General features: G+C 39.2%; 2 protein-coding genes across 2 annotated transcripts; one reads left to right on the forward strand and one right to left on the reverse strand.

Moving 5' to 3' along the window:
- The first annotated feature begins 855 nt into the window (after positions 1-855).
- vbp1 (von Hippel-Lindau binding protein 1) lies at positions 856-8,473 on the forward strand. Its single transcript, XM_079670093.1, has 6 exons — positions 856-1,014; positions 4,257-4,381; positions 5,538-5,604; positions 6,094-6,192; positions 6,348-6,486; positions 8,130-8,473. The coding sequence occupies exons 1-6, from the start codon at positions 934-936 to the stop codon at positions 8,204-8,206; spliced, it is 588 nt and encodes a 195-aa protein (XP_079526219.1). The 5' UTR covers positions 856-933; the 3' UTR covers positions 8,207-8,473.
- Positions 8,474-11,670: 3,197 nt separating this feature from the next.
- On the reverse strand, positions 11,671-24,134 carry rab39bb (RAB39B, member RAS oncogene family b). The gene is made up of 4 exons (XM_079668962.1): positions 23,417-24,134; positions 20,729-21,106; positions 15,702-15,882; positions 11,671-14,491 (listed from the first exon to the last, which is right to left on the reverse strand). Exons 2-4 carry the CDS (start codon positions 20,941-20,943, stop codon positions 14,246-14,248), a joined length of 642 nt encoding a protein of 213 aa, XP_079525088.1. The 5' UTR covers positions 20,944-21,106; positions 23,417-24,134; the 3' UTR covers positions 11,671-14,245.
- Between the last annotated feature and the right edge of the window lie 396 nt (positions 24,135-24,530).

A 24,530-nucleotide genomic window follows, 5' to 3' on the forward strand; every position in this document is an offset into this window, starting at 1 on the left:
CTGAAAAAAAAAACATATTTAAACATTAGAAAATAACAGAATTATTGTAAAATGTATGCTACTTCAATTAGTGTCTTCATATTTAAGTAATGCTAGTTTATATGTACAATATCCAGAAAGTAGATGCAAAAATATTATATAATGTTTGCATTTACAACCTTTCCCCTGAAAGAGTGTCAAATGTAAGGACCGTTTTCAGTGATGACATTAATAAAGTTTTACAAAACGCTTGAAGACAGATGTGTTTTATTTGTCCAAGCAGTGAGAACACATTTTACATTTAAATGTAAATCTTACTATCTGCTTTGCATCCGGATCAGTGACAGTACATTTCCATTTGTCTTTGCATCCTGGTGCTCAAGCCTTAGAGTTTTTTTAATACATTAACGATGATGCTGGAATAATTTAAATATAGTTAAAATCAAAGATCAGGCTGCTTTTAGGGGAGAATATATAGTCAATCTATCTCATTGGACCCCTGTAATTGTAGTCTGTGTTAACTAGAATTGGAGTCCGTTGTAATGCATTTACTTGATGCCCTGAATGTTGATTTACTTTGTTATTATCACCTGCAGATCAATATTCACATCCTCTGAATCACCGAAAATAAAGCCAAACTTGCTTTTTCTTTGCACGACGACATGCAAGACAAGTTAGCTAGCATTCGCAACTTTTATAAATGGATAATATAGTAAGTTGAGTAGTGGTGAGCCATTCGTTTTAAGTGATTATATATACACTAATGAGCATAGTTCATATTACATGAAATCTCTGCCAATAAACACCACTTTATTCTACACATGGCATAGGGCGTGAAGCACCTTAGTAGCAGTCTGCGGTCTGCCTTTACGCTGTTTTATGCATTTGACGTAATGACGCAATGACGCATAGACTTGTACGTAAAGAAGGAGGAAGGTGTAGCCTCTCTCCAACATGGCGGCGACCATAGATACCAGCAATGCCGTTCAGGCTTCAAAGAAAAAGCATCTCGGGATCCCCGAAGCTATTTTTGTGGTGCGTAAAACTGGCATGTACTGCTTTAGGTAGAACTCCACATTGACGTCTGAAGGGTGTAAACACAAGTGTTATTGTTGTGGTTTGTGTGTGTGGGCGCGTCATGCTGGCTATGAGCTAGTTAGCTTAATGCTAACCCTGCAGTGTGTGCAGGGCGGCTCCTCACGTCCATCTATGGACATCATCCCACAGTCTGTGTGTGTGCGAGGCTGCGAGCTGCTTCTGCATTTTACTTCACCTCTTTTGCTCTGTAGGCTTTTAAACAACTGTAGTTAGCTACATGTTAGCCTAATAAGTTATAACATGCTCTACTAATGACAGTCTGACTAAATTAGCATTAGCTGCCTCCAACCTCTTCCCCTTTTTAGGAAATATCAATCCTGTGAAAGGATACTTAACAATATTTACTGAAGTAAAAGTATACTTTCAATTCTCCACTACAGATGCACGGTATGCATTAAGTAGCACATGTCAAAACTTATCAACATTATGTGAAAGTACTGAGACAGTAGAATGTGTCAGTCAGTGTTTAACTAATATATATAGTTTTTGATTGATACTACGATAGCATCATTAATGTATTTCACTACTGTAGATCTGGAGATGTTTCAACATTGTAGTAGACTAAAAGTATAAAGAAGCATGAAAATAATGTATAAAGTAAATAACATTCACTCAAATTGTATGTACTGTATTGTAAGTACCGTACTTTTCGGACTATAAGCCGCGCCTTTTTTCCCATTTTTCGAGCCTGCGGCTTATATAACGGTGCGGCTAATCTATGGATTTTTACAGCTAACGGCCACTAGGGGACCTCCTAAATCTATGGATTTTACAGGTTACAGTCCACTACCTTTAACTCTATGGGCTCTATGGCCGGTCCGCTCCCCCCACCTTTAAGCGGCGGGCTCCAGCAGGAAAAGCTGGAGGCCGGAAAAGAGTGAGACAGGTAGCGCGAAAAAGTAAAAGTGGAACCGAGAGTGGTACGAGAGACAGAACGAGAGCAAGACAGTTTGTGCAAAGGAAGTTTTCATGCACAAACCCTCATTATGGAAAACAAACGTAGAAATGCATATGATGCAGCTTTTAAGTTAAAGGCAGTCAATCTGGCAGTAAAAGAAGGAAATAGAGCTGCTGCACGTAGCCTTGGCATCAATGAGTCAATGGTGAGACGTTGGAGACACCAGCGGGAAGAACTGTCTCAATGCAAAAAGTCAAAAAAAGCTTTCAGAGGTAATAAAAGCAGATGGCCCGAACTTGAAGACTTTCTTGAAGATTGGGTGAACACACAGAGAGCAGACGGCCGAGGTGTTTCCACCGTGCAGATTCGACTGAAGGCCAAAACAGTCGCCACCGAAATGAAAATTGAAAATTTTAGAGGTGGACCATCCTGGTGTTTCAGATTTATGAGACGAAAGGGACTGTCCATCAGGGCGCGGACGACTGTGTGTCAGCAACTCCCTCCCGACTACCAGGAAAAAATAACAAACTTCGGCGAATTCATACAAAGAAAGATAGAGGAATATTCCATCGGACCGGACCAGATCATAAATATGGATGAAGTGCCTTTGACGTTTGACCTGCCTCTCACTAGGACTGTTAACAAGAAAGGTGAATCGTCCATCACGTTGAGAACCACTGGCCACGAGAGAACGAATTTCACTTGTGTTCTTGGCTGCACAGCATCTGGATTAAAGCTTCCGCCAATGGTGATTTTTAAGCGGATTACAATGCCAAAAGAAAAGATCCCGAACGGCATCTCCTTTAAAGTCAACAAGAAAGGGTGGATGATGGAAAGCGTAATGAAGGAGTGGCTGAATGAGTGCTACGTCAAGCGCCCTGGAGGATTCTTTCACCAAAAAAAAGCGTTGCTCGTTTTGGACAGCATGAGGGCCCATATAACAGATTCTGTGAAAGCAGCCATCAAGAGCACAAACTCAATTCCAGCTGTGATTCCTGGGGGCACAACGAAGCATCTGCAGCCACTCGACATCAGTGTCAATCGTGCGTTCAAAGTGGCACTACGCGTTCAGTGGGAGGCGTGGATGACTAGCGGCGATAAATCATTCACCAAAACTGGTCGCATGCGAAAAGCAACTTTCGCTCAAGTTTGCGAGTGGATCCTGACAGCGTGGAGGAGTGTCAAAACATCCACGATCACCAACGGGTTCCGAAAGGCTGCACTGCTGCGTGATGAAGAGGAGGACGCCGCCAGAGCTGAGGCCCCTCAGAGGCTGTTTTTTCAGATTCCGACAGTGACGAAGAGGAGTTTGTTGGTTTTGAGAGCGACAACGAAGGAGAGAGGAGAGTGGCTGACGAAGCCACCCTGAGCCTGTTCGTTTCCGACACTGAAGATGAGGACTTTTGTGGTTTTAGTACGCAGGAAGAAGACGAATATGAGGATTAATGAATTGACTTTTCTGGTTACAGCCGTGTACTGCACCTTAGCCTAAAAGATGAAGACAAGGATTAATGACTTTTCTGGTAGGCTGATTACCGTATATTTTAAGCAGCCGTGTTACTGCAACTTTAGGCTTACGCGCTTACTGTCGTGTTACAGGCACTTTTTATTTTGCACTTTTAAAAAAACACATTTAATTTAGCCATTGATATTGCCTCGTCAAGCGCTGTAAGCTTTGTTTTTTGTTATGGTACTACTGTAGGCTATATGCAACTTGTTGAAATGTTAATAAATGGGAGCTTCCTCAAACAGCCATCTCTTTCCCGACAATCCCCTCTGTGCACGAACCCTTACATATGGTAATTAAACATTAAAACACCTGCGGCTTATAGTCCAGTGCGGCTTATATATGGACACATCATTCAATTTAGCTGCTGCGGCTTATATTCAGGTGCGCCTTATAGTCCGAAAAGTACGGTACCTCATTCCCTTTCTGTATACAGTAGAAAACATGTACCTCCTGATCTGGTGACACAATGACGTTTGAAGTGTTCATATATAGACTTAACATTTACCCATATGAAAAAAGAAACATCATTTTTTTTTTTTTTATTGTTAACCAAGGTGCACACTTTTCAGTATAGAAATGGGAATGATATGTTAATGTTTGAGGTAGTTTTAAAATGGTTTTGCAATATCATCGGAAGTACCCAACAGAGACTGGTCTGTTCTACCTTTGCTGCTGACAAATGTTTTTAAGGCAACTCAAAGTGACCCAACTTAAAATGTATGCTAGATGATCTCTCTTTTAATGTCCTGTCTCTTCTGCTGTGTCCTACAGGAGGATGTGGACTCCTTTATGAAAAAGCCTGGCAACGAGACGGCAGACTCTGCGCTGAGGAAGCTGGACGAGCAGCACCAGAAATATAAATACATGGAGCTCAACCTGTCCCAGAAGAAACTCAGGTAACACCAACAAAAAGAGACTTCATCTACTCGCATAAAATAAGTTGGAACTAGTTACTAGTGTTTGATAACTGAAAAAACTAGACAGTCTTACCAGTGCATGACATTAACGATTTTGGAAAGCTAATTTACAGATGGCCCTGAACCCAATAGAGATTGCCCTGAAAAATGTGCACGGACGAAATGACGCACAAAGGGTTTGGGGGGCCTCCCTCCCCCTAGAACATTTAGATTTTTGCAGGTCTTAGATGCTGTCTGGTGCATTCTCTAGACTGAATTATAAGATGAACCACCACAATATTATATTGTACAATTTCAATTTTATTCTTCATTTCACTTGTTTGTTTATTCTTGTTTGTGTTTGCTCTCCTGCATGTCCTACATAGCTATAAGAAATACTTAAGTTGTTGGTCAAGAGACTTTCCATCTGATGAAGGCAAATGCCTTCCCAGATGTAAAAAAGTAGAAAACATTACATTCAGTTGTAAATGTCAAAACAAACATTATTTACACTATTATGGCCCCCGTTAAAAATGTTTGTAATGTTATCTACTGTAAGTTGGTCGAACGAATGCTTCCTCATCCGGAAGCTGACCCGAGCATCAGTCGAGAGGAGCCGAGCACATCCGCGAAGCACACAAAATGGTGATGTCAGAGTTCCCGTTAGCCGGCAAATCTAAATCTTTTCAATCAAAATGTCCGGTCAAAATAATTTCCCTTTAGCGAAATACCGCTTCAGTTGCGCCACTTATGTGACAGACAAGAAGAGTATGTGACAGACAAGAATAGTCAATTCTAATGTCTAACACTTAATGTGGAGAAAGAGATGTCCTGTATGGGTTGATTGTGCGTTGATCTGTTGGTAATGCCTCGGGGTTCTGGTGGGCATGTAAACAAATGCGTAATGCTGCGCTATACTTTGTGGCCTCACCCAGTTGCATAGCGACACTTATTGTTTAGCTGTCTTTTAATAAGCAGGTAGTCATATCATTAGCTAGAACTAGCTAGATCTGATCGATATGGACATAAACGCGAGTGAAGTCTAATCTGACGGGAGAGAGAGATCAGCTGCTGCTGACGAGTCCACATGCAGCTCTGCATGATCGTTAATGTCGAGCCCTGCTTACTGAAATGTTTTACTTCTCTTGATGTGTAGGTTGAAAAGCCAGATTCCACAAATCTCACAGACGCTAGAAATCCTGCGACACATGCAGAAGAAAAAGGTGTGTATTGCTTTTATAAACTAACATTAATATAGAAAACTCAGTATCCTAACTGATGCTATTTTTTTCAATTATTTAATCATGTTTTTATATTGTATATGCCTTGCCTTTCTTTTTTTTACTATTTTTAAAAACTGTGTTTGGATTATATGACCCAAAAAACCCAGATTGATAAATGTCAAGATATAAATATCAGTACATTTTCCCAATATTTATCTTAAAATTCTTAGTTTTTCAGCTTCACATTCTTTAAAACCTAACAAAAGAAAATATTTATAAGCTGCAAAAAAAAACTAAATACGAATGGTATTTTTTTTAGATCTTGTTGTATATTTCTTTATAAACATTTGCAAGGCTTTCAATTAGATACAAGTGTCAGCGTAAATCAATCGTGTTAGAGTGAAAAATGTCTCAAAACAGGCTCGGTTAAATAATTCAAATGTGTTTATAAATGCAGCCTTCTGACCTTTTGTTGTGTTTTGTTCTCAGGACACCAAAACTCCCATGGACACGCACTTCCTACTGGCCGACAATGTTTACTGCAAGGCTTCAGTGCCGCCCACCGATAAAGTGTGTCTATGGTTAGGGGTAAGTAGCGCTTAGATTAGAGTCAGTTGTATTTCCTGATGTGTGGTCTGAGACCCTGCATGAGAGCTGTTTTACTGAGACATAGGAGAGGTGAAGTCGGAGAACGCCATAACTGAAATCCTCTCTCCGTCCCACCCCGACATTTCCCTCCGAAGGCTAACGTGATGTTAGAGTACGACATCGATGAAGCCCAGGCTCTGCTGGAGAAGAACTTGTCCACGGCGTCTCGTAACTGCGAGACACTCGAGGACGATCTGGACTTCCTGCGAGACCAGTTCACCACCACCGAAGTCAGTATCCTTCCACAATGTAGTCCACTCAGGTTGGGCTTACCGCAGATTCTAAGTTCTGTGGAGGTGTTGCTTTTACAGGTATTTTTCAACACAAACTCATGTTTTAATAATGTTTTCCATAAAGGTGGGTGTGCATTTGTGTTGAAATGGTGCATTGTTGAGGAGCATTTGATTTAGAGAATGGTGACATCTGCTGGCTAAACTTCAATGATGTGTGTATGGATGGATTCAATCAGTTGGTAAGGGGGTCTCGCTACTGTCCTTATATTTTGGTAAAAACACAGATACATACTTCAAAGGTTCCAGAAGCATTAAGCCTCATGAAGGTTAAACATATATTAAAGGTTAGGTAAAACAAATCTCAATTGAGTCAGGTTACCCACATGTACACACTAAACTGCTAGATACTTGAGGTAAGGGAACCCATATCAGTTTTAATGAACTGAACCTTTTAAAGATGTTTTTAAATTTGTCTTAAATATCAGGCCATTTCCAAGAGTCAATTAATGAATGCCAGAGTGAATAACCATCACAATTTTCTCAAACAATGTCGATGTTAAAATGTATAAAAACAGCCAATCCTCACATTTCAATGACCTGGAACCAGTTGTTATTTTCTGAAACATTTCTGGTGGTTTTATTATCTTTGATCAATGCATCTCATTAAAGGTGGGGTTGGTCATTTTGGAGAAACCAGCTCGAGTGCGCTGGAATTTGAAAATACACAGCAGGAACAAATCTGCCACTTCCTTACAGAGCCCCTCCCCCAACACACACAAACTCTCACATGACCAATGAGGGCACGAGATAAGTTTGTGCACAGATGGAAGGCTGACAGGCAGGTGGTAGGCCATCCAGTTACTTTAGCCGGGCCGGCTCAGATGATTGGTCGTGCTTTTTACAGCGCCACGGCTTCCACAGATGAATTTTTTTTATTGATATTTTGTCAAAGCACTTCAGATATTCATTGCTATCGGGATATTAAGAGCATTCCATGGAATATAACAAGTCTATCTCGAGCCGCTTTCTCAAACGTACCTACCCCACCTTTAAGTGTTTTAGCCCAAATGTAACCCTAATCCTCTTAAATAAAAAAAAATGTAGTCTTGCAGGGTTCTTACGGTCATTAAAAACCTGGAAAAGTCATGGAAATTCTAAATGCTAATTCCAGGTCCTGGAAAAGTTTTGGAAAACAATATTTTTTTCAAATTTTTGGAAAGGTCATGGAAATCAAATATAATTTATATTTTATCTAACTGCCAAAATAGTAATACTATAATGATGATAAATACTGTATCATATAGTAATGAAATGGCATTTAACTGTTAAGGTGTTTTGCTGGTGAGAGATTTTAGTTGCGTTAGCATGTAGAAGCTAGTCAGCTACTATTGGATCTGTTTTAGCTAGGCACAACATGGTTCATATCTTATTTTCCTGTTTCCTCATGGAAAATTAGGGAAAGGTCATGGAGAAGTCATTGGTGAAAAAGTGTATGAACCCTGCTCTTTGTATTTGTAGATCTTACAGTTTTACATAATCCTGCCTACAATACATTATAAAATAAAAATGTGAAACACTGTTTTTTTATTATGAATGATTTTTCGACGTCCTGTTGCTGTCGTTCCTCAACTCCCGCTCCCTCAGACATGGCACGAGTTTACAACTGGGACGTGAAGAGAAGGAGCAAAGAGAACCTCCTCAAATCTGCAGAAAAGTCTTAATACCGACAGCGTCCACATCCCGTCTGCTAACTATGTTCTACTCTCATAAATACCAATAAAGACCCAGTCCCCTTCAAGTCATGTGTATGTTCACCCCAGAGCTCGGCGGAGAAGAGGGCATATTTCAAAAAGTTGTGTTTGATTGAAATCACTCTTCATTTGAAATATGCCCTCCGTTAAGTCAAGCTTCCACCACTGCTGTTTTCAGTTGATTTGTTACTTTTTAAAGTATTTTTTTCAAGTAAAAAATAACAAAAACAAAGGCAATTTTTTTGTATTCTTTTTATTGATTTAAGAATGTTACTCCTATCTTTGGCAGATTTATGTGTGAGGGTTTTCTTGCATCGTGTTCCTACTCCTGCTTTTCCCCTCCTTACTGACCTGCACTTATTTTTGTTGCCCCTTTTCTCACTTTTTTTTTTACTCGAGTTGATTATTGGAACACATCCAGTTGCCGTTATACTCGGTAGATTCAGATTTATAGGATGATGACAAAGTGGTTCAGTTTTCACTCCGCCTTCTCTTCCTCCTCCTCTTCCTCCTCAGCCGCTGTTCTGTCTGTATTTATTTGTCTCTCACTGTATTCACTATACGATGAATGAAGTAAAAGAAGAACATTTGGGCAAAGAGAAAATACCTTCACCTGGTGTGTTTATTCCTCGATTTCAACAGATCGGTTAGAAAATGTTTTTTAACCTGCAGGTAACATGTGGTTGTTGTTTTAAGCATGCACGCCGTGGACAAGTTCTTCTCCAGCAGAGCCTGGGCTTCATCGATGTCGTACTCTAACATCACGTTAGCCTTCGGAGGGAAATGTCGGGGTGGGACGGAGTGAAAGATGAGGATTTCAGTTATGGCGTTCTCCGACTTCACCTCTCCTATGTCTCAGTATAACAGCTCTCATGCAGGGTCTCAGACCACACATCAGGAAATACAACTGACTCTAATCTAAGCGGAATTTACCCCTAACCATAGGCACACTTTATCGGTGGGCGGCACTGAAGCCTTGCTGTAAACATTGTCGGCCAATAGGAAGTGCGTGTCCACGTGCAACATTTATTTACAGTAATTTACGGGTATATTCCCTCAGGTTTCACAAGAAGTCTTGACATTTTGGCAAATTCTTCATTTAAGGGTCATTCAAGAAATTAAGGAAAATGAACCCTTTATTTCCACATTTTCTTTGATGTATTTGAGAAACACGGGTAGGAAACCATAACAAAATGTATTCCTCCAGCTCGCGAATCAATCGTACTTATGTTATTGGATGTTGTATTTGTTGCTTTTTTAACAGCGGTCAATGGTGGACCTTTAGTAGAAATTAATTTAAATAATGTCTATTAACCTCTTGATCTAACTATCATTTTAACAGAGGGAAAATTGTTGCAATCTTCTGGGTTTAAACAGTAATATAACACCAATGTAGATTATGCTTACTTAAACACTAAAGATAATAAATTGAGCTGCTGGAAATGCAACACCGTTACTGTAATTACTCTTAATTATAGTAACAGGGTTGCAAATCTGATTTTAAATCTACGTTCACTCATGGAAACCGCAAAAATCAATGAAATATTTGCTTGTTGTCCTCGTTGTACTTTTCCATTAAGTCAAACGTACGTTGCTTCCTCCTGTAGCTTTCTCCATAACTTTTCCTTCTTCCCCTAAAAAACAACCCTTTTCCTTTCATGCATCTTGTCCCTTTGCAGCTTCTTACTTAAGATGGAGAATCCAAAATAAGCTTCTACGTAGAGGAAACATTTGAAGGCATTTGAACAGAACCCAAATGTGCAGAAACCTGCTTCTCTGACAGTTTTTTAGGATATCAGATGGTGTTGTCAAATGTGTGTATGCCTCAGTGCTTCCACCCAGACGTAATGTGTGGAACTAATGCACAGCAAGCATTTGTTCTAAGTATGTTTAAAGATAAAGACAGAGGGAACTCATTTTAATTGCATCCCAATGATCAAAAGAGAACCACCACCTGCTCGTGAAAGTGACATGACAACATAACACTTAACTCACCAATGAGTTAAGTCAAGCACATGCACATTTATTCCTATTTAATGTCAAACCCTTTTAAATTACTAATTTAAACGACATGAATCACATATTTCCTCTCAAACGGTAAAAGCCACAACCTTGTGTGTAAAGACTCACAATGACAACACATTTTTTCTAGTCAAATTTTATTTGTATTTTTAGTACATTTCAGTTTGTTGAGAGATAACTAGAGCGGAGCAAGAGACTGTCCGATGTAAACCATCAGGATTGAGGACAGTGATATTGTCTGTACATCTCCGAGGGTTGAAAATAAGTGAGTTTTTGTCGTACCAAGGGCAGGAAAATAGCTGTCATCACCCAACAGATGCATGCTTTTGATGTCTGAGTGGCAGGGTAGAAAAGACAGCTGCAGTTCAATTTATATTCTCTTCCTCCCCTTTAAACATATCTATGGGCAAAGTCAAATTAAAGAGTAATTTGGAAAGTCATGAGGCGTTTCATGTGCAAAATGTTAACAACTCCCAGAAATTACACACACACATGGACATTCATTTCCCATCCCACGTAGGCTCTACAGATACGTTTCCTTTTACATCATGGACATGGCAAAACATTTGAAATAATGACGAGGCTTTAAAGAATTTGACAATGCACATGCGCTTCTATATGAAAAAATGACACCAATGGCATGTCCTTTAGGTAAATATGAAGCAAAAACCAGCAGTCTGCTAGATTAGCTTAGCACACAAACTCTGTAGCAAATAGTGTTTTGGTCCACAAGCAGTAACTTAAAGCAGAGTCTTAAAAAGTGAGTGTCAGGGCGCTTCTAGCTGGATTTTTTTACTATGTTTGGATGAGTGAAACTAGCCGTTTTACCGGATTCACTTGTATTGCTAGGCTAGCTGTCTGATAGTGCTAGCTTAATTTTTAACACAAATTAGCCCGTTGGTGCCTCTTTTGAATACGCATTAAAGATAACATTAAGTCACAGAGATAACCCTAGCTAAGCTTTTTTAATGAAATCTAACAATATTTAATGATGGACTCAACTTGGGGCTAACTGTGTGTGATAAAAATAAAGCTACAGTTAGCAGCTTGTTAGCTTAGTTTAGCATGATGACTGGAAACGGGTAAACTGCTATTTTCTGTCCAAAATCTGAAACTCTCTACCTATGAAAAGACTTCATGACTCATTTAATATTCCAGCTAATAATTCCCCTTCAAAACTAAGATATGCCATTTTTACATCTTGTTTAATGTTAAACAAAAATAATAAATGCTAAATCCTCATATGAGACTTTCAATCTGAATCTCTACATTTGACTAGAGATACAGCAGCACCCTATTTTCAGCTTGTGTGTGTGTTGATAGAGACCTGTTAACTTGACATGTTCAGTAAATTAAGCAGTAATATGTATTCTGTGTATGAAAGCAGCCTCAGTTAGTCTAACTGAGGCTGCTTTCATACACAGAATACATATACATAGTTAGATCCTTCCTGAGAACAGTGCAGTGCCAGTAAACAGTTCCTCTGGAAACCAGTGCTGATTTCAAGTTCAGAAACCTCATGTTACTTATTGAAAGGAAACATACTGTATTGTGTCATGTGAGGCCAAAACATTAACATCACCTTGCAGACAGTTAGCAGCTTCTGGAAAAGAAGTCTTTAAGCATTTAATTGCTGACTCAATGTTTCACACACTGATCGAATCGGCTTTTATCAGAATCAGCTGTCTGGGGTTAACCTGACTTCTCTCGTTGTTCTCTTCCTTTATCCATCCAGTCAATATGTCACAAAATAGACAGTATGACAGCAGGAAATAATTCAAATCTGTCACTTAAGATGTGTGAATTAAAATCGTTTAACCAAGAGAAAAAAAAAAAAATTAAGTTTTCAGATTCGACAGGAGTTCAATGTTTTCAACAACAGTTCAAAATAAATTGTTATCATGTTGTCATGGAGACTGATAGGCTATTACAATCTGGCATGAAACATGAGACAGATTAGGAAATGTAACTCAATCAAGCATTTCTTCACCTCACCTTAATATTTGCATTAATGATTAATTATTTGTTGTGTTGCCATGATCTATTAATGTTCAGCTTGCACTTTGCTTTGCATTATGACTGTTAATTTAAAGACTCATAAATGAAATGAGAACCCAAAACAATATTATATGAGAAGGCAAAAATCATTATTGACTGGGAAACAAAAGAATAAGGATAACACAATATTTGTTAGAGATGTATAGAGGACACAAGAGTATTTTATTGCAGGTATTTTAAACGAGTGGGTGGTTGTGGATAAAACTATTTAAGTATTCAGTACTGGTGATAATACAGCAAACTGTTTATAAGGAAAAAACAATATTCAATGTCAAAAACACAAATCTTTTATGTGTTATTATTTCTGGAATGAATTTAAAGATCATTACTTGAATGACATTTTTCTTATGTCTGGAAGTATTTCACTCTAAGATATTGCGCGGCGCTTTTCTCCAAGCTTTTGTCAGACAAAGTGTTTTGCATCGACTCGTTCACACATTTCTTTGTGTAAAAACCTCACCTTTTCCCTTGCTGATACATTCATGTAAAAATATAAAGCAGAAGGCTTTGGAGACGTGTAAAAAGAAGGCATACAGTGTGAGAAAATCTAACTGTAATTATGAGCTGCAGGGGGAAAGACAGTGGAAGAATGGATTTCAAAAAGAAAGAAAGAAATAGAACAGACATCATAGCAGGGATAGGCAAATCAAAATCCCAAGTAACCGTGCCGGGTACATCAACCTGTTGCATTTAAGTATTTAAAAAATGAAAATAAATGTTTGAGATATTGACTTGCGCACAAACATAAAAGGCATGTAAACCACTGAATCAGGACAAAGTTTAACCTTGTAATTTCCGTCTGCCTGTATCTGTGTTGGGTTGATTTAACGCCCGCCAATTGGACATTCTTTGCATGATTATATTGCCTGTATGCGTGCATTGTGGATATGGTGGCCCTTGTTGTTTGGAGTCCATGGTCTGGTCCGTCTCTTTGCTTTCAAGGAATACATTATCTCTGTGTTCGTCTGTAGTCCCAAACGAGGCTCCACAGTTAAGTTAAACTTGGCTGTTAAAGTGCTTTCTGGCTCCAACACTCCTATTAGTCAATCTTAACAATTCCCCAGTTCAAGGCATACAATGAGGCGTCGTAAGTTAGTCCACCTCGGTCCGTTTAGCTGTACAGGTTGTCTTATCCTGCTAAAGGAGTCCATTAGGAACTGGATGGGTGACAACATTTTATTATAGTGCGGTATTTAGCAGAATGATACTGGATATTACCATGAAGTCAATATCATTGAGCTCACAGGAGGCCTTAATTGCTTCAAAGAGAAATAGTGTTCCCAGCTCCAGGAAAGGAAACCCCTTATTAAACGCTGGCCCTCCAGGACTACTCCATTGACCCCTGATAGTGGAATGTGGAGCAAAATATCAGCACAAGAGAAACAAGACTCTTGTTAACGAGGGATCTAATGGTGCCCACTTGACTTTTTTTAAATAATATGTGCTCTGAGGATGTTGCCCCAACGTAAAGTGATCATTTCCTAAGTGATCATGTAATTGCATATTGGAGGAGAGATTAGTGGAAGGCGAGGTGAATGTGAAAGAAAGATTAGTCTCATTGATTTTGGCGAAAAACCCAAATGGATCCTCTTCCTAAGGCCTTTCTAAGATGCTACGGGAGAGATTTTCAAGCAAAATGCCCAAACCAAAACAAATCATTTGAGCCCTCGTGAGTAAATGAGCATCTGTTATCCTTCCTCTCTGGAAATAAAACAGATATGGGCACAACCCTCTTGTGTCCACCCACGTTCAAGGTGTTCTTGTCTGGTTTTTACCTTTTATTAAAAGTCCTCAAACCTCTCCTTTCGTATCCAGTCTGAACCACAGAGGGTTAAAGTCAAGAGGGCTGGCATCTCAGCCCACTCTCCTCTGAATCCTTCCTGGATCCCTTCCCTCTTTTCATCTTCAGTTCCCAAAACTCTTGCCAGATCAACACAGACAGCGTCGGTCGCTCTTGGTCACTTCCTCCGAGGAGTGAACCACATTGGGGACGAACCCACTCTTCACGCCCTCCCATCCCTCCTGGATCGTGATTTCTCCGGTCCGCACCAGAGCGAAGATGTCTCTGGTCAGCTCGGTGAAGGCGTGCTCCACGTTGATGGCGTCACGGGCCGACGTCTCGACGTAGCGCATCCCGTACGCCCCCGCCAACTTCTCTGCTTCCTGCCGAGTTACCTAGAAGACCAAAGGAGACGAGATGAAGCTTCCCAATGTGGAAGGGCAGTGAATAGCTAGTACCAAACCTCTGAAGGCAAGGCAAGTTTATTTATATAGCACTTTTCACACAACAAATTAAAGAAACTCGAAATGCGTCATTGTGACATACAGGAAAATGGCATTGAAAAAGGTCCTATATTTTGAGATCTCAACAAACTTGTTGCTAGTCGGGGTCTGAACTAATTAATCGATTGTCAAGGTGTCAATAGGCGCATTCACACCGCAGTACTTTTCCCACAAAGGTTCATCAGAACTTAGTTCATCAGAACTCTTTAGTTCTGATGAACTAAGTACAGATCGCGTTCACACCGGAATAAGTTCCCGGAAAGAGAATTAGGCAAATGAAGCCGCTGACGTCACTTCTTCTTCTTCTGCTTTGGGTTTACTGGCAGGCCGCTAACAACTTCACGGCGTATACTGCCACCCGGAGTCCCCGGCCAGAAGTCCCCGGAGTTGGGGACTGGCTTCAGAGTAAATCGCCAGAACGCCGACACCTCCTCATCTCCACCGCTCCCATGTTTTCTTTTGTGTTGCCATAAGTTAGTCTCTCTGCGTTTCTGCGCTGGGCTAAAGCTAATGCTAATAATGCTAATGCAAGGATAATAAATAAAAAAATTGGGAGTTTTACGGGGCGTGGTTTGCAATCCGACCAGCCAATCAGACATAGGAACCTTTCTCTCCAATGAAAGTACCTGCTCTCTAGCAGGGACGGAAAAGGGGGTAAAAAAGGTTTTGATTAACTAATTTTAGTTCCGGCTCTTTTTGGTGTTAATGCGACATTTCGGTACTATATCGGAAATAAAGTGGGAAAAGTACTGCGGTGTGAACGCGGCTAAGGTGCATGTCAGGTAAAGTGCACCTTGGTATAGGAGCTTTTTTTGTCTCGAACTTGCAGAATATCCCTCCTAGTTGGATGAGTTCTTCAGAGCGTTTTGCAGTATCATCCAAGTCTTAATTTCCATAGTGATATTTTTGCTTTCTGTCTGCCAGCTGCCCCAAGAGAATTAAACAAACAAAGACAACTTGCCTTTGATCTAAATGTGAACACAAAGTTATTTTTACTGCTACACACTTTCTTAAACACTCTGTATTACATAACATCCAAAACAGCCACTTTCCCCAGCAACTCAACAAAGCTTTGTTTTGTTCACTTTTATACTTCACACACCTCGCGCTGTGCCTCCAGGTCACACTTATGGCCGACCAATAGGAAGACGATGTTGTGCGGCTGGACGTGGCTGCGAGCTTCCTCCAGCCAATCATGGACGTTCTGGAAAGAGCGACGGTTTGTGATGTCGAATAGTAGGAGCCCGCCCACAGAGTTACGGTAATACGCCCTGGTGATGGACCTGAAGGGGTGCAAAAAGGAGAAGGAAGGTAAAGACACATAGGGATGAACTCGGTACAAAATATACATGAAATCAATTATTGCAGCGTAGATGTGTCCTAGTATTTAGTATTAGGTCTAAATGTATGATCAACTTCAAATCAACTTCTTGGCCTATACTTTGACCCACAAGAAAGTTGTTAGATTTATGTTAGTGTTTGTATTTTTGATTTTAAAAGAAATGAATGAGGAACCACTAATGATTTTGAAAAATGTAATACCATCTCATTACATTTTTCAAACATATTGGGTTAGCAAACTAGTTAGCCGTGCATGCTAACGTTTGCATGTTTTGCAGACAGTCACGCAGATGAATACGCATCTTAGACTTTTTATTTTAGGGTATTACTTTATTTAGCCCTGGTGATGGACCTGAAGGGGTGCAAAAAGGAGGAGGAAGGTAAAGACCATAGGTAGAGGCAACACAGGATACTTGACACATAGCGAAAAGCCAAGTACACCAAATCAACTTATTGCAGCGTAAGGTGTCCTAGTATTTAGTAAAAGGACTTTAATGTAGGATCAACTTTACTTTAATCGAACCCTATTTAGTTATATTTTGACACAAAAGACAGTTGTTAGATCTATGCTTGTAGTGTTTGTATTTGTATGTAATATATCTATTCAATTTTAAGGAGAAGTGGATGATGAACAACTAATGACTTTGACAAATGTAATGCTACCTCATTACGTGTTTTCAACCTATTGGGATAGGTTAGCAAACTAGTTAGCCATGCATGCTAACGTTTGCAGGTTCCAGCAGGAAAAACGCGCAGATGAATACGCTTCTTACAATTTTTCTCTTAGGTATTAGGAAGACTATTACCTGTTTTTAGGATGAAGATAACGAGATAAAGGACATCCAGTGAAATGGTTAGTAAAACAGGATCAAGGGAAAAGCTTCTCACAGCAAAAAACTGATGTCAGAAGGTGTGAATGACAGCAAAAGAAGGAGAGGTGTCGGGTGTCGGAGCTGAGAAGTTAGGAATAAATTATGTTGACAGTTGAGTGTGAAGGATCACACTTTAAATGATCCTTTTGCTAACTGTGGAGACAAGTTTTGATTTGTTGCAATGATTTAAAAAAGAAAAAAGATGGTTTTAATGTACGAACGAATGGTCAGTTTATTATAATGTATATTTCGGAACAAAGAAAGTGTAAAATATGTTTTTGGAGAACAAAATAAAATGAAATAACACAGTTTAAATGTGTATAATACTTATACTCTGATTACTAGCCATTTGACAGTTCATTCAAATGACAATTTCCTGTGACAAATTTAAATGTATTCAATTTTTAATGCACTTTTTGCGTCTACTACTAGCATTGACTAAATTTAACTAAATGTGAAATGGTACATAATCAGCACTGCCAATGAATCTATAATAAATAACTGTACAGGCATTGTTAACTTGCAACAATATCAATATCGACCTTTAAAAAGCTGTTATCCGTTGAGCTGTGGGATGAAAGTGTTTGATTTTACAGAAACAACACTGCAGCCCAACTGGGAGGAGAATAGCTGATAGATTTTGACAAGATGTGACACCCTGCATGCAAACAAACGCACCCCAACCCCCTCATATATCTTCCCACGGCAGACAGGAAGGACAGACGTGTCATGAAAGACGAAGAGGGGGGGGATTAGTCGACGGAGAAAAATACAGCAAGAGACGAAGAGTAGGTGGAAAGATTTCAGAAACAGCGAGTGATTCATTTGATCCAAAAATGCTGAAACGCACACAAATATTTATGCAAGGAATGAAGCACACAGAAAGAAAAACAATGACTAAGATGATATTGGGATGAGCTGGATTCAGATCAGAGGCGTTGCAGTTATGTGTAGGAGAAGGAAGAAAATGGCAGAAATCCACTACAGCAGTCCCAAAATATGTAGAAACATCACTGCTGGATAAGTTATTTTTTTGTCACAATGGCAACCTGAATGCAGTCAGGAAAGTATATTGTCTTGAAGCTTAAATCCAAACTAAAACTACATGACAGAAGAGAAGAGACACAGAAGGGACGATGTATGACACATTTAAATTAAAACCTTTGTCTGTGCTAGAGTGGTTCAGTGATGACGTATTTTTGCAGAGAATAAGGTAAGCACTGTAGCAAACACACGTTTATGATACTTACACGTTTTGTTCAGCAGGATAATCTCCACATATTAATTTAAAACCACTTTTATAATAGTTGAAGTAAAGCGCAACTGCCAGAAGTAAATAGCTAGCATAGTGCTATCAACTCCATGAAGGTCGCTAAGCTAAAGGTGGCTAAGCTAAAGGTGGCTAAGCTAAAGGTGGCTAATGTTCGTGTAGCAGTTTCAGTTAGCCACCTGTTAGCCAGCTGCTTTTTTAAGCCATGTAACAGCTTCAGGAATCCTCTAGCGTAGTATTTACTGATATATTTCACATCACTAAGCAAAAATATAATAATAACTCCAGGACAAGGAAGCCCGAAAGTGCTAAAATGCTAACTCATTCCCAGGTTTGAAGCTCATTCCTGTACCACCCAATTGAAAATAACATGTTTTTTGTAACTGTCCAGAAATCCCACCGAAAGACCAAATCTGTTCTCTCAGTACTTTTTAAACAGTCTGAGCTCCATACATCTTTAAACACTCTCCAAAATATAACGTTTGATGTTCTCAAAAAACATCTTGGGGGACATTTATATCTGATATGTATCTGATGGGGGAGGGGGGATGTGTCAGTGTTGCCATGGAGACACTAATCACACTGACAGGTGAGACCAGTTCCCTTCTGTCAGCGCGATGAGTGTGTGTGTGAGTAAGAATGTGTGAAGTTGCATTTTAGATGATAAGACATCGCTATGTATATTTTACTCTTGGTTTTAGGGATTAGGGATCCTTTAAATGGCGTAAAGATGTTTTTATTAAAAACAGCCTCATGAGTAGATTGACTAAAGTGATATATTTTTCCAGTTCTTCTGATACTTCATTTGACAGCACTGACATTGACAAATGCAAATTACGCGTCAAAATACTATTTTGAAAGACATAATTTGTGGTGCTGCAGAGATATATCTGCCTACAAATCATATACTACAGGCTTAAATGTAAACATAAACATTGCATTTGAATCATAGAGGGTACTACAAAAGCATACCTCAAATAAAATGATGTGTAAACAGAGAGCATTACATATACTCTAGTAAATAAGGAATTATTTTGGACACATTCTGCACGTTTTATAGTGGGATAAACTACTTTTGTATCACAATACTGTCCTTAGTGCTTGGCAGGTGCATACAGTATGTGCCTACTTTCAATTTAAGCAAAGATTTAGTCAGCTTTTATAAGTTGGAACATCTGCAAGGGTGTGCAGAGCCCCTAGTCAGTCTATTATTATTATTATAATATATTGTATTATAAATACTGTACTAATATTAAATATAAGCGCTGAGATCATGACATTATGGTGTCCTTCCAGGTGTCTCCTAACATCTCGTTAACACCATATGAAAATACTTTTAACAGTGTGAAAAAAAGCAAAGTAGTAGAGTCAAAATCATCCGTGCCATTTACACTCTTAATTTTGGCTATTAGGAGCACTGTCATGTGTTTATGAATTAGAATCAACCCCTCCAGCAGTTTTCTCTGCCAGTATCCCCTAAAAGCTTGTTTGAATAACTGCTCTCTCTTTTTATGGGTAAACAATTTAGTCACAGGTAGCTTTTCAAGTTTTAAGACCTCAAGGCTACATCATTCAAATATGAACGTCCATTCTTTTCAAACTTAGGGTGTATCTTTTATACTTGGATATAAACTACTAGTTTATTTTATTTCTTTGAAGAATGAGGAATATACAATTCATTTTCTATTGATTGATATTTTAAATGCGAGTCCTGATATAGAAATCTACTAAAATGGTGTGGCTAGTCCACGATCTAACCTGTGTAAAGTTGGATTTTCTTTTAAATCTCTATACATATTTGTACTTCAGCAGAGAGGTCAGAGGTCAGCCACGGGTCTTTCCAAAGAAGAAGCCCATCTACTTTTCAGTTCTTTAAAAGCAGCTGTTTTCCTATTAAATATAAAAAAAACCGAATTAAAGTTGTGTACCACAATTTCCTTATTTGGGACATCTGTGTTTTTATCTGTGATTCTGAACTACATTTCCCAGAAATCACTTGTGCACTTAGAATTATCTTGACCTGATTTTTGCGTATTATGTACTAAGTTAGTTTTGTTCTGAGTTTCAGTTGTATTCGTCATTTTCCCAGCTCTTCTTTCTGTGTTAAGTACAGAAAATAACATGTAATGCGTTATTTCCTGTTGCGCAACAATTATCATCATTAAGTCAAATGGTTTTGATTTACATTCTCAGAACACCCATCTATACGTTTCTAATAAACCCTGTTAAAATGTCTTATAATCTGACAAAACATGTTAAGAACTTTAATATATAGAGTCATACGTTTACTTTTCGAACTTTAGGTACATTTAGTTAAAAAAAATACGATGATAGAATGCACTATATTTTTCTTAAGACTCAGTTAAGATATGCGGATACGCTTATTTCTGGCTATAGGAACCTAATAACATGTACAAAAGTAATAACTTTATCCTACTTTGAGTATATATGATAAAATGGTAGAATGATAACAAAAAATTAAGTACTTTTTGCAGTGTAGTGTTACTTTCACTTTTGCTGCCATGTTTTACATAACAATGAATGAAGCTCAAGGGGCAAACAGGTGCAACTATATTAAAGCAACATCATGATTTAAAACCGAGTAACACCTTATAATAAACCCAGTATAATGATATATTTCCACACCTGAATCGCTCCTGCCCCGCGGTGTCCCAGATCTGCAGCTTGATCCTCTTGCCCGGCTCGATCTCCACCAGGCGGGAGAAGAAGTCCACGCCGACCGTGGGGTCTGAGACCTGGGCGAAGCGACCCTCCGTGAAGCGGCGGATGAGACACGACTTCCCCACCGTGGAGTCCCCGATCACGATCAACCGGAACTGGTACAGCCAGATGGCCTCCATGCTGTCTGTCTGGCTGTCTGTCGCTCTCTCTCCGGTCTGTCTCTCTCTCTCTCGCCGGTCTGTCTGTCGCTCTCCCGTCTCTCTCCGGTCTGTCTCTCTCCGGTCTGTCTCTCGCTCTCCGGTCTGTCTGCTCAGGTGAGCGCGTGGGGAGGAGGCGGTGCGTCTGCATACAGAGAGAGATCATTAGATTATGTCTCTAAAATATACCCTAGGCCAGTTGTGGATACGCATAACCTTACGGAAGAGGATTAGGGCCACATAAAAAAAAAACGTGGGGATGTGAAGACATTTTTTTTTTTTGTTCTGAGAAAAATGTCAGAATTCTGAGAGAAAAGTCTGAACTCTTTTATAGGCTGAATTACCATGTAAAAACATGGGTTTATATATTCAGCTGTTCATAGAGACATACAAATTAACCCCACATCTGCTGGAGGCAATAATACATTAATGTAATGCATCCAGTAATATTGCCTAGATACTGTTGTGAAGGGGGCAAGGGGACTACTTTTTGTACTCCTCTTAGGATCGAAATCCTTTAACCGTTGTATAAGAGCAGTATCATCATCAAGAGACTAGTATGCTTTTTAGGTACTGAACATATCTTATATTTCTTATTCTGTTATTCTTTTGATAATGACTTATGCGCTATGTAGAGTACTTCAAAGAAGACCTTCATAACTTATCTTTCAATAACACAAAGGACTCTATTATTGAGCACAAACACCTCAAATGAATGCAATTGAAATATATTCCCAGCCTTCACTGTCTGACCTCTGACCCTTAGATTGGCTCGTTGCCCACTCCACACAAAGAACTGCTTCATTGTGTTCGGTGCATGATTCAATCAAAGCCACGAGTATGAGAGAAAACCCTCTTATGCTTTTCCCCTCACTCGATGGCGTCAAGTGATATTTTAAATAAGCCTGATTTCTGGATTATTGGCTGCTGCCTAATGCCCTGCTTTACACGAGGCTTTGGCATTTCAATGTGTGACCTTCTGAATAATTAGAAAGACCTATGTACTGCTAGCTTTTGATTTTACATAGTGGGATCATAGGAGCACTTTTCTACATTTGTCAGGACTTTAGTACCACACTAACAAACAGACATGTTTAAGTCTTTGTACTTTTAGTTGTATTAATTTAGCTTCATTTTAAAGGGACTATTGCACTTTTAACTCAAGTTTGTGCACTCAACTTATTTCCCCTCTGTGCTACTTTGTTCTTCTATTCCACTACATCTCAAAGGTAAATAAAATACATGTATTTTAACTCCACACATGTGTTTAAAATATATATAGAACACACAGCATGCGCATGTTACAAAGCAGCAACTATCAATCGTCCAAAGTATTGAAGAACTTCATAAAAATGCCCATGTATTTCTTAACAATATCAAATAATAATCTTTTTTGAATGAACCGTTTTGCTTATGTCTGTAGCATCATTTTTTCTAAATTACATTTTGAATTTAGGACTTGTACTTGTAGTCATTCAACTTTTACTCAAGCAAAGGATCTATTTTAAGTAGAAAAGTAAAAACAAATCTTTAAAGAGAACAAAACAACGGTTCATTTTGGATTTGTTTTGCATCAGTGAGTAAAGTTAATTTTGCTACTGATAGTCTCTCACAGCCTTTCTGAATGTTCCTCTGCAATATTAAGGAAAATGTCATTACAAATCTCAACGTACAGTAGGCCTAAGGGTAAAGGGCCTAAGTGTCATTTTTTTTTTTTACCTATTATGTATCTCTATCTCTCTTACAGTGCAGTTGCACACCATGGCCAGACACATGCCCCCCCCCCCCCCTCCTCTCTCTGGTTGCGTAGCTCGGTCGGTATGCAAACATCAGAGCTGAATCCCCAGCGAGCTGCAGCCCGGGGGCTCTCACACCGGAAGTGATGTCGGGGGTGATTTAGAGGTCCATCCCGCCACAGAGGGTATCACATATCCCACATTTAAAGGTCCCAAAACCCTGTCCCATCATGAACAGTAGCTACTATATCTCCATGTGGGGCTTTATACAAGCTGAGGTTGAATCATATTGTGCTGCTTCCAAAACGTTTTATTATACAGCTTTATTTGTAAAGCACTTTAAAACCTCCAGACCAAAGTGCTGTGGAGAAATAAATACGAATACAAAAATCACACAGCTAAGCTCACAAACCATAAAATAAGTAAAAAATACAACGACAAAAAAGGTAAAAACTAAAATAAACAAGAACAAAATAATAGCCAAAACAATTAACCATTTAAAAGAAGTCAAACGTACAATCTACAAAGTGTGGAGGCCTGTCTAAATATATTAATCTAATAAAGAGTCTACTAGCTCAGACAGTCTGCAGGCTATTATTAGACCAGTGCACATAATAGCAGAATACAGGCCTATGAGCTTTCTTAAGATCACTTTTAGGCTTAATAGCATGATAAATAAGATAATATATGCCTTTAATGGTCAAAAGAAAGCAGCTTACTTGCAGCAGGAGTGGACTCGGTTCCTCTTCTGTTCCCTTTGCGCTTTTCAGGAGGCTGGTGTGGACTCCATGGCACCGATTACTTACACAAACTCCTCCAAAAGCTCGATGTTTGTCTCTGATCCTGCACACAGACGCTCGTGCACAGCAGGCCCTGGGGTCGGCACTGATTTCCTTGTTGATGTCAGGCCCGATCGAGAGCTTGAGAAAGAAAAACGTATCCAGGGCAGGTGCAATAAAAACCGGATCTTGCGCTTTCGCTACAGGAATAAACCACCCAGAAATGCGCGTTTCCACGCCGGGGAGCAGGGGTGTTTTGGGGGGCTGTCAGAGGGGAAACCCGCGGTATCACTTGTGTGTTTGCTGTGTGTTTGTAGCGTTTCGCTGCTGATGAAATGGCAGCAGCAGCAGCATCATATCGCCTGACTCATCCCGCATCAGTACCACTGCCGTAAAGCACCGTGCAGAGGCGCAACACTGAAGGAAAACCATGTGGTTCATTTAAGAGAGAGTTTGGAGGGAGAGAGAACTATCAGACATATACTTAAAATACATGTTAAAATAAGGAATATTGTAGACGGTTTATCAGTATGATTATTCGTTTTTGTCAGTAATGCAATTTTGGATTAACAAAATACATTGTTGCAGTTTGAAGTTAGGGACATAATGACAAGGGTTACATGTTAATATATCTTTAAATAAGTAAATAAAAAGAACATTAAACTCATGGAAGCCTTACTTTGGTAAATTATTATTATAATGTATTTTTTATGTTTGTATACTTCAGTAAAACCAGAGCTGCACACTCACTGCTCCCGTGCGCTGTCCGTGTGCGCATATCTCTGTGCGCATACTCGGAACTGGACTAGTTGCAAGCTGGGAGTTGTAGTTTTTCTGAACTACATGTGAGTTTGTTGTATTTTCTACACGAAGGTCAGATTTTGAAAATGTTAGGTTAAACAAGTACACTTTTAAATGCTACTGCATGTTAGGTTGTATTTTATTTTTCAATGAATATGCTAATCCAAATTCTGGATAGCCTTTGAGCAATATCAATATCTCGTTCAGTTTTTTTACAATAGTTTATTTTATTTTCTTTGTTTTGTAATATCAG

The sequence above is a fragment of the Notothenia rossii genome (genome assembly GCF_949606895.1).
Source record: "Notothenia rossii genome assembly, chromosome: 3".
NCBI lineage: Eukaryota > Metazoa > Chordata > Actinopteri > Perciformes > Nototheniidae > Notothenia > Notothenia rossii.

What these genes read in the sequence shown, in the direction of transcription:
- rab39bb (XM_079668962.1), bottom strand. Translation starts at nt 20,943, where the DNA reads ATGGAGGCCATCTGGCTGTACCAGTTCCGGTTGATCGTGATCGGGGAC. An exon ending in GCGGGGCAGGAGCGATTCAG is followed by an intron (nt 15,883 to 20,728) that starts GTGTGGAAATAT and finishes GCACCCCTTCAG; the next exon opens with GTCCATCACCAGGGCGTATT. An exon ending in ACCTGGAGGCACAGCGCGAG is followed by an intron (nt 14,492 to 15,701) that starts GTGTGTGAAGTA and finishes TTGGTCTTCTAG; the next exon opens with GTAACTCGGCAGGAAGCAGA.
- vbp1 (XM_079670093.1), top strand. Translation starts at nt 934, where the DNA reads ATGGCGGCGACCATAGATACCAGCAATGCCGTTCAGGCTTCAAAGAAA. An exon ending in TCCCCGAAGCTATTTTTGTG is followed by an intron (nt 1,015 to 4,256) that starts GTGCGTAAAACT and finishes TGTGTCCTACAG; the next exon opens with GAGGATGTGGACTCCTTTAT. An exon ending in AAGTGTGTCTATGGTTAGGG is followed by an intron (nt 6,193 to 6,347) that starts GTAAGTAGCGCT and finishes TTCCCTCCGAAG; the next exon opens with GCTAACGTGATGTTAGAGTA.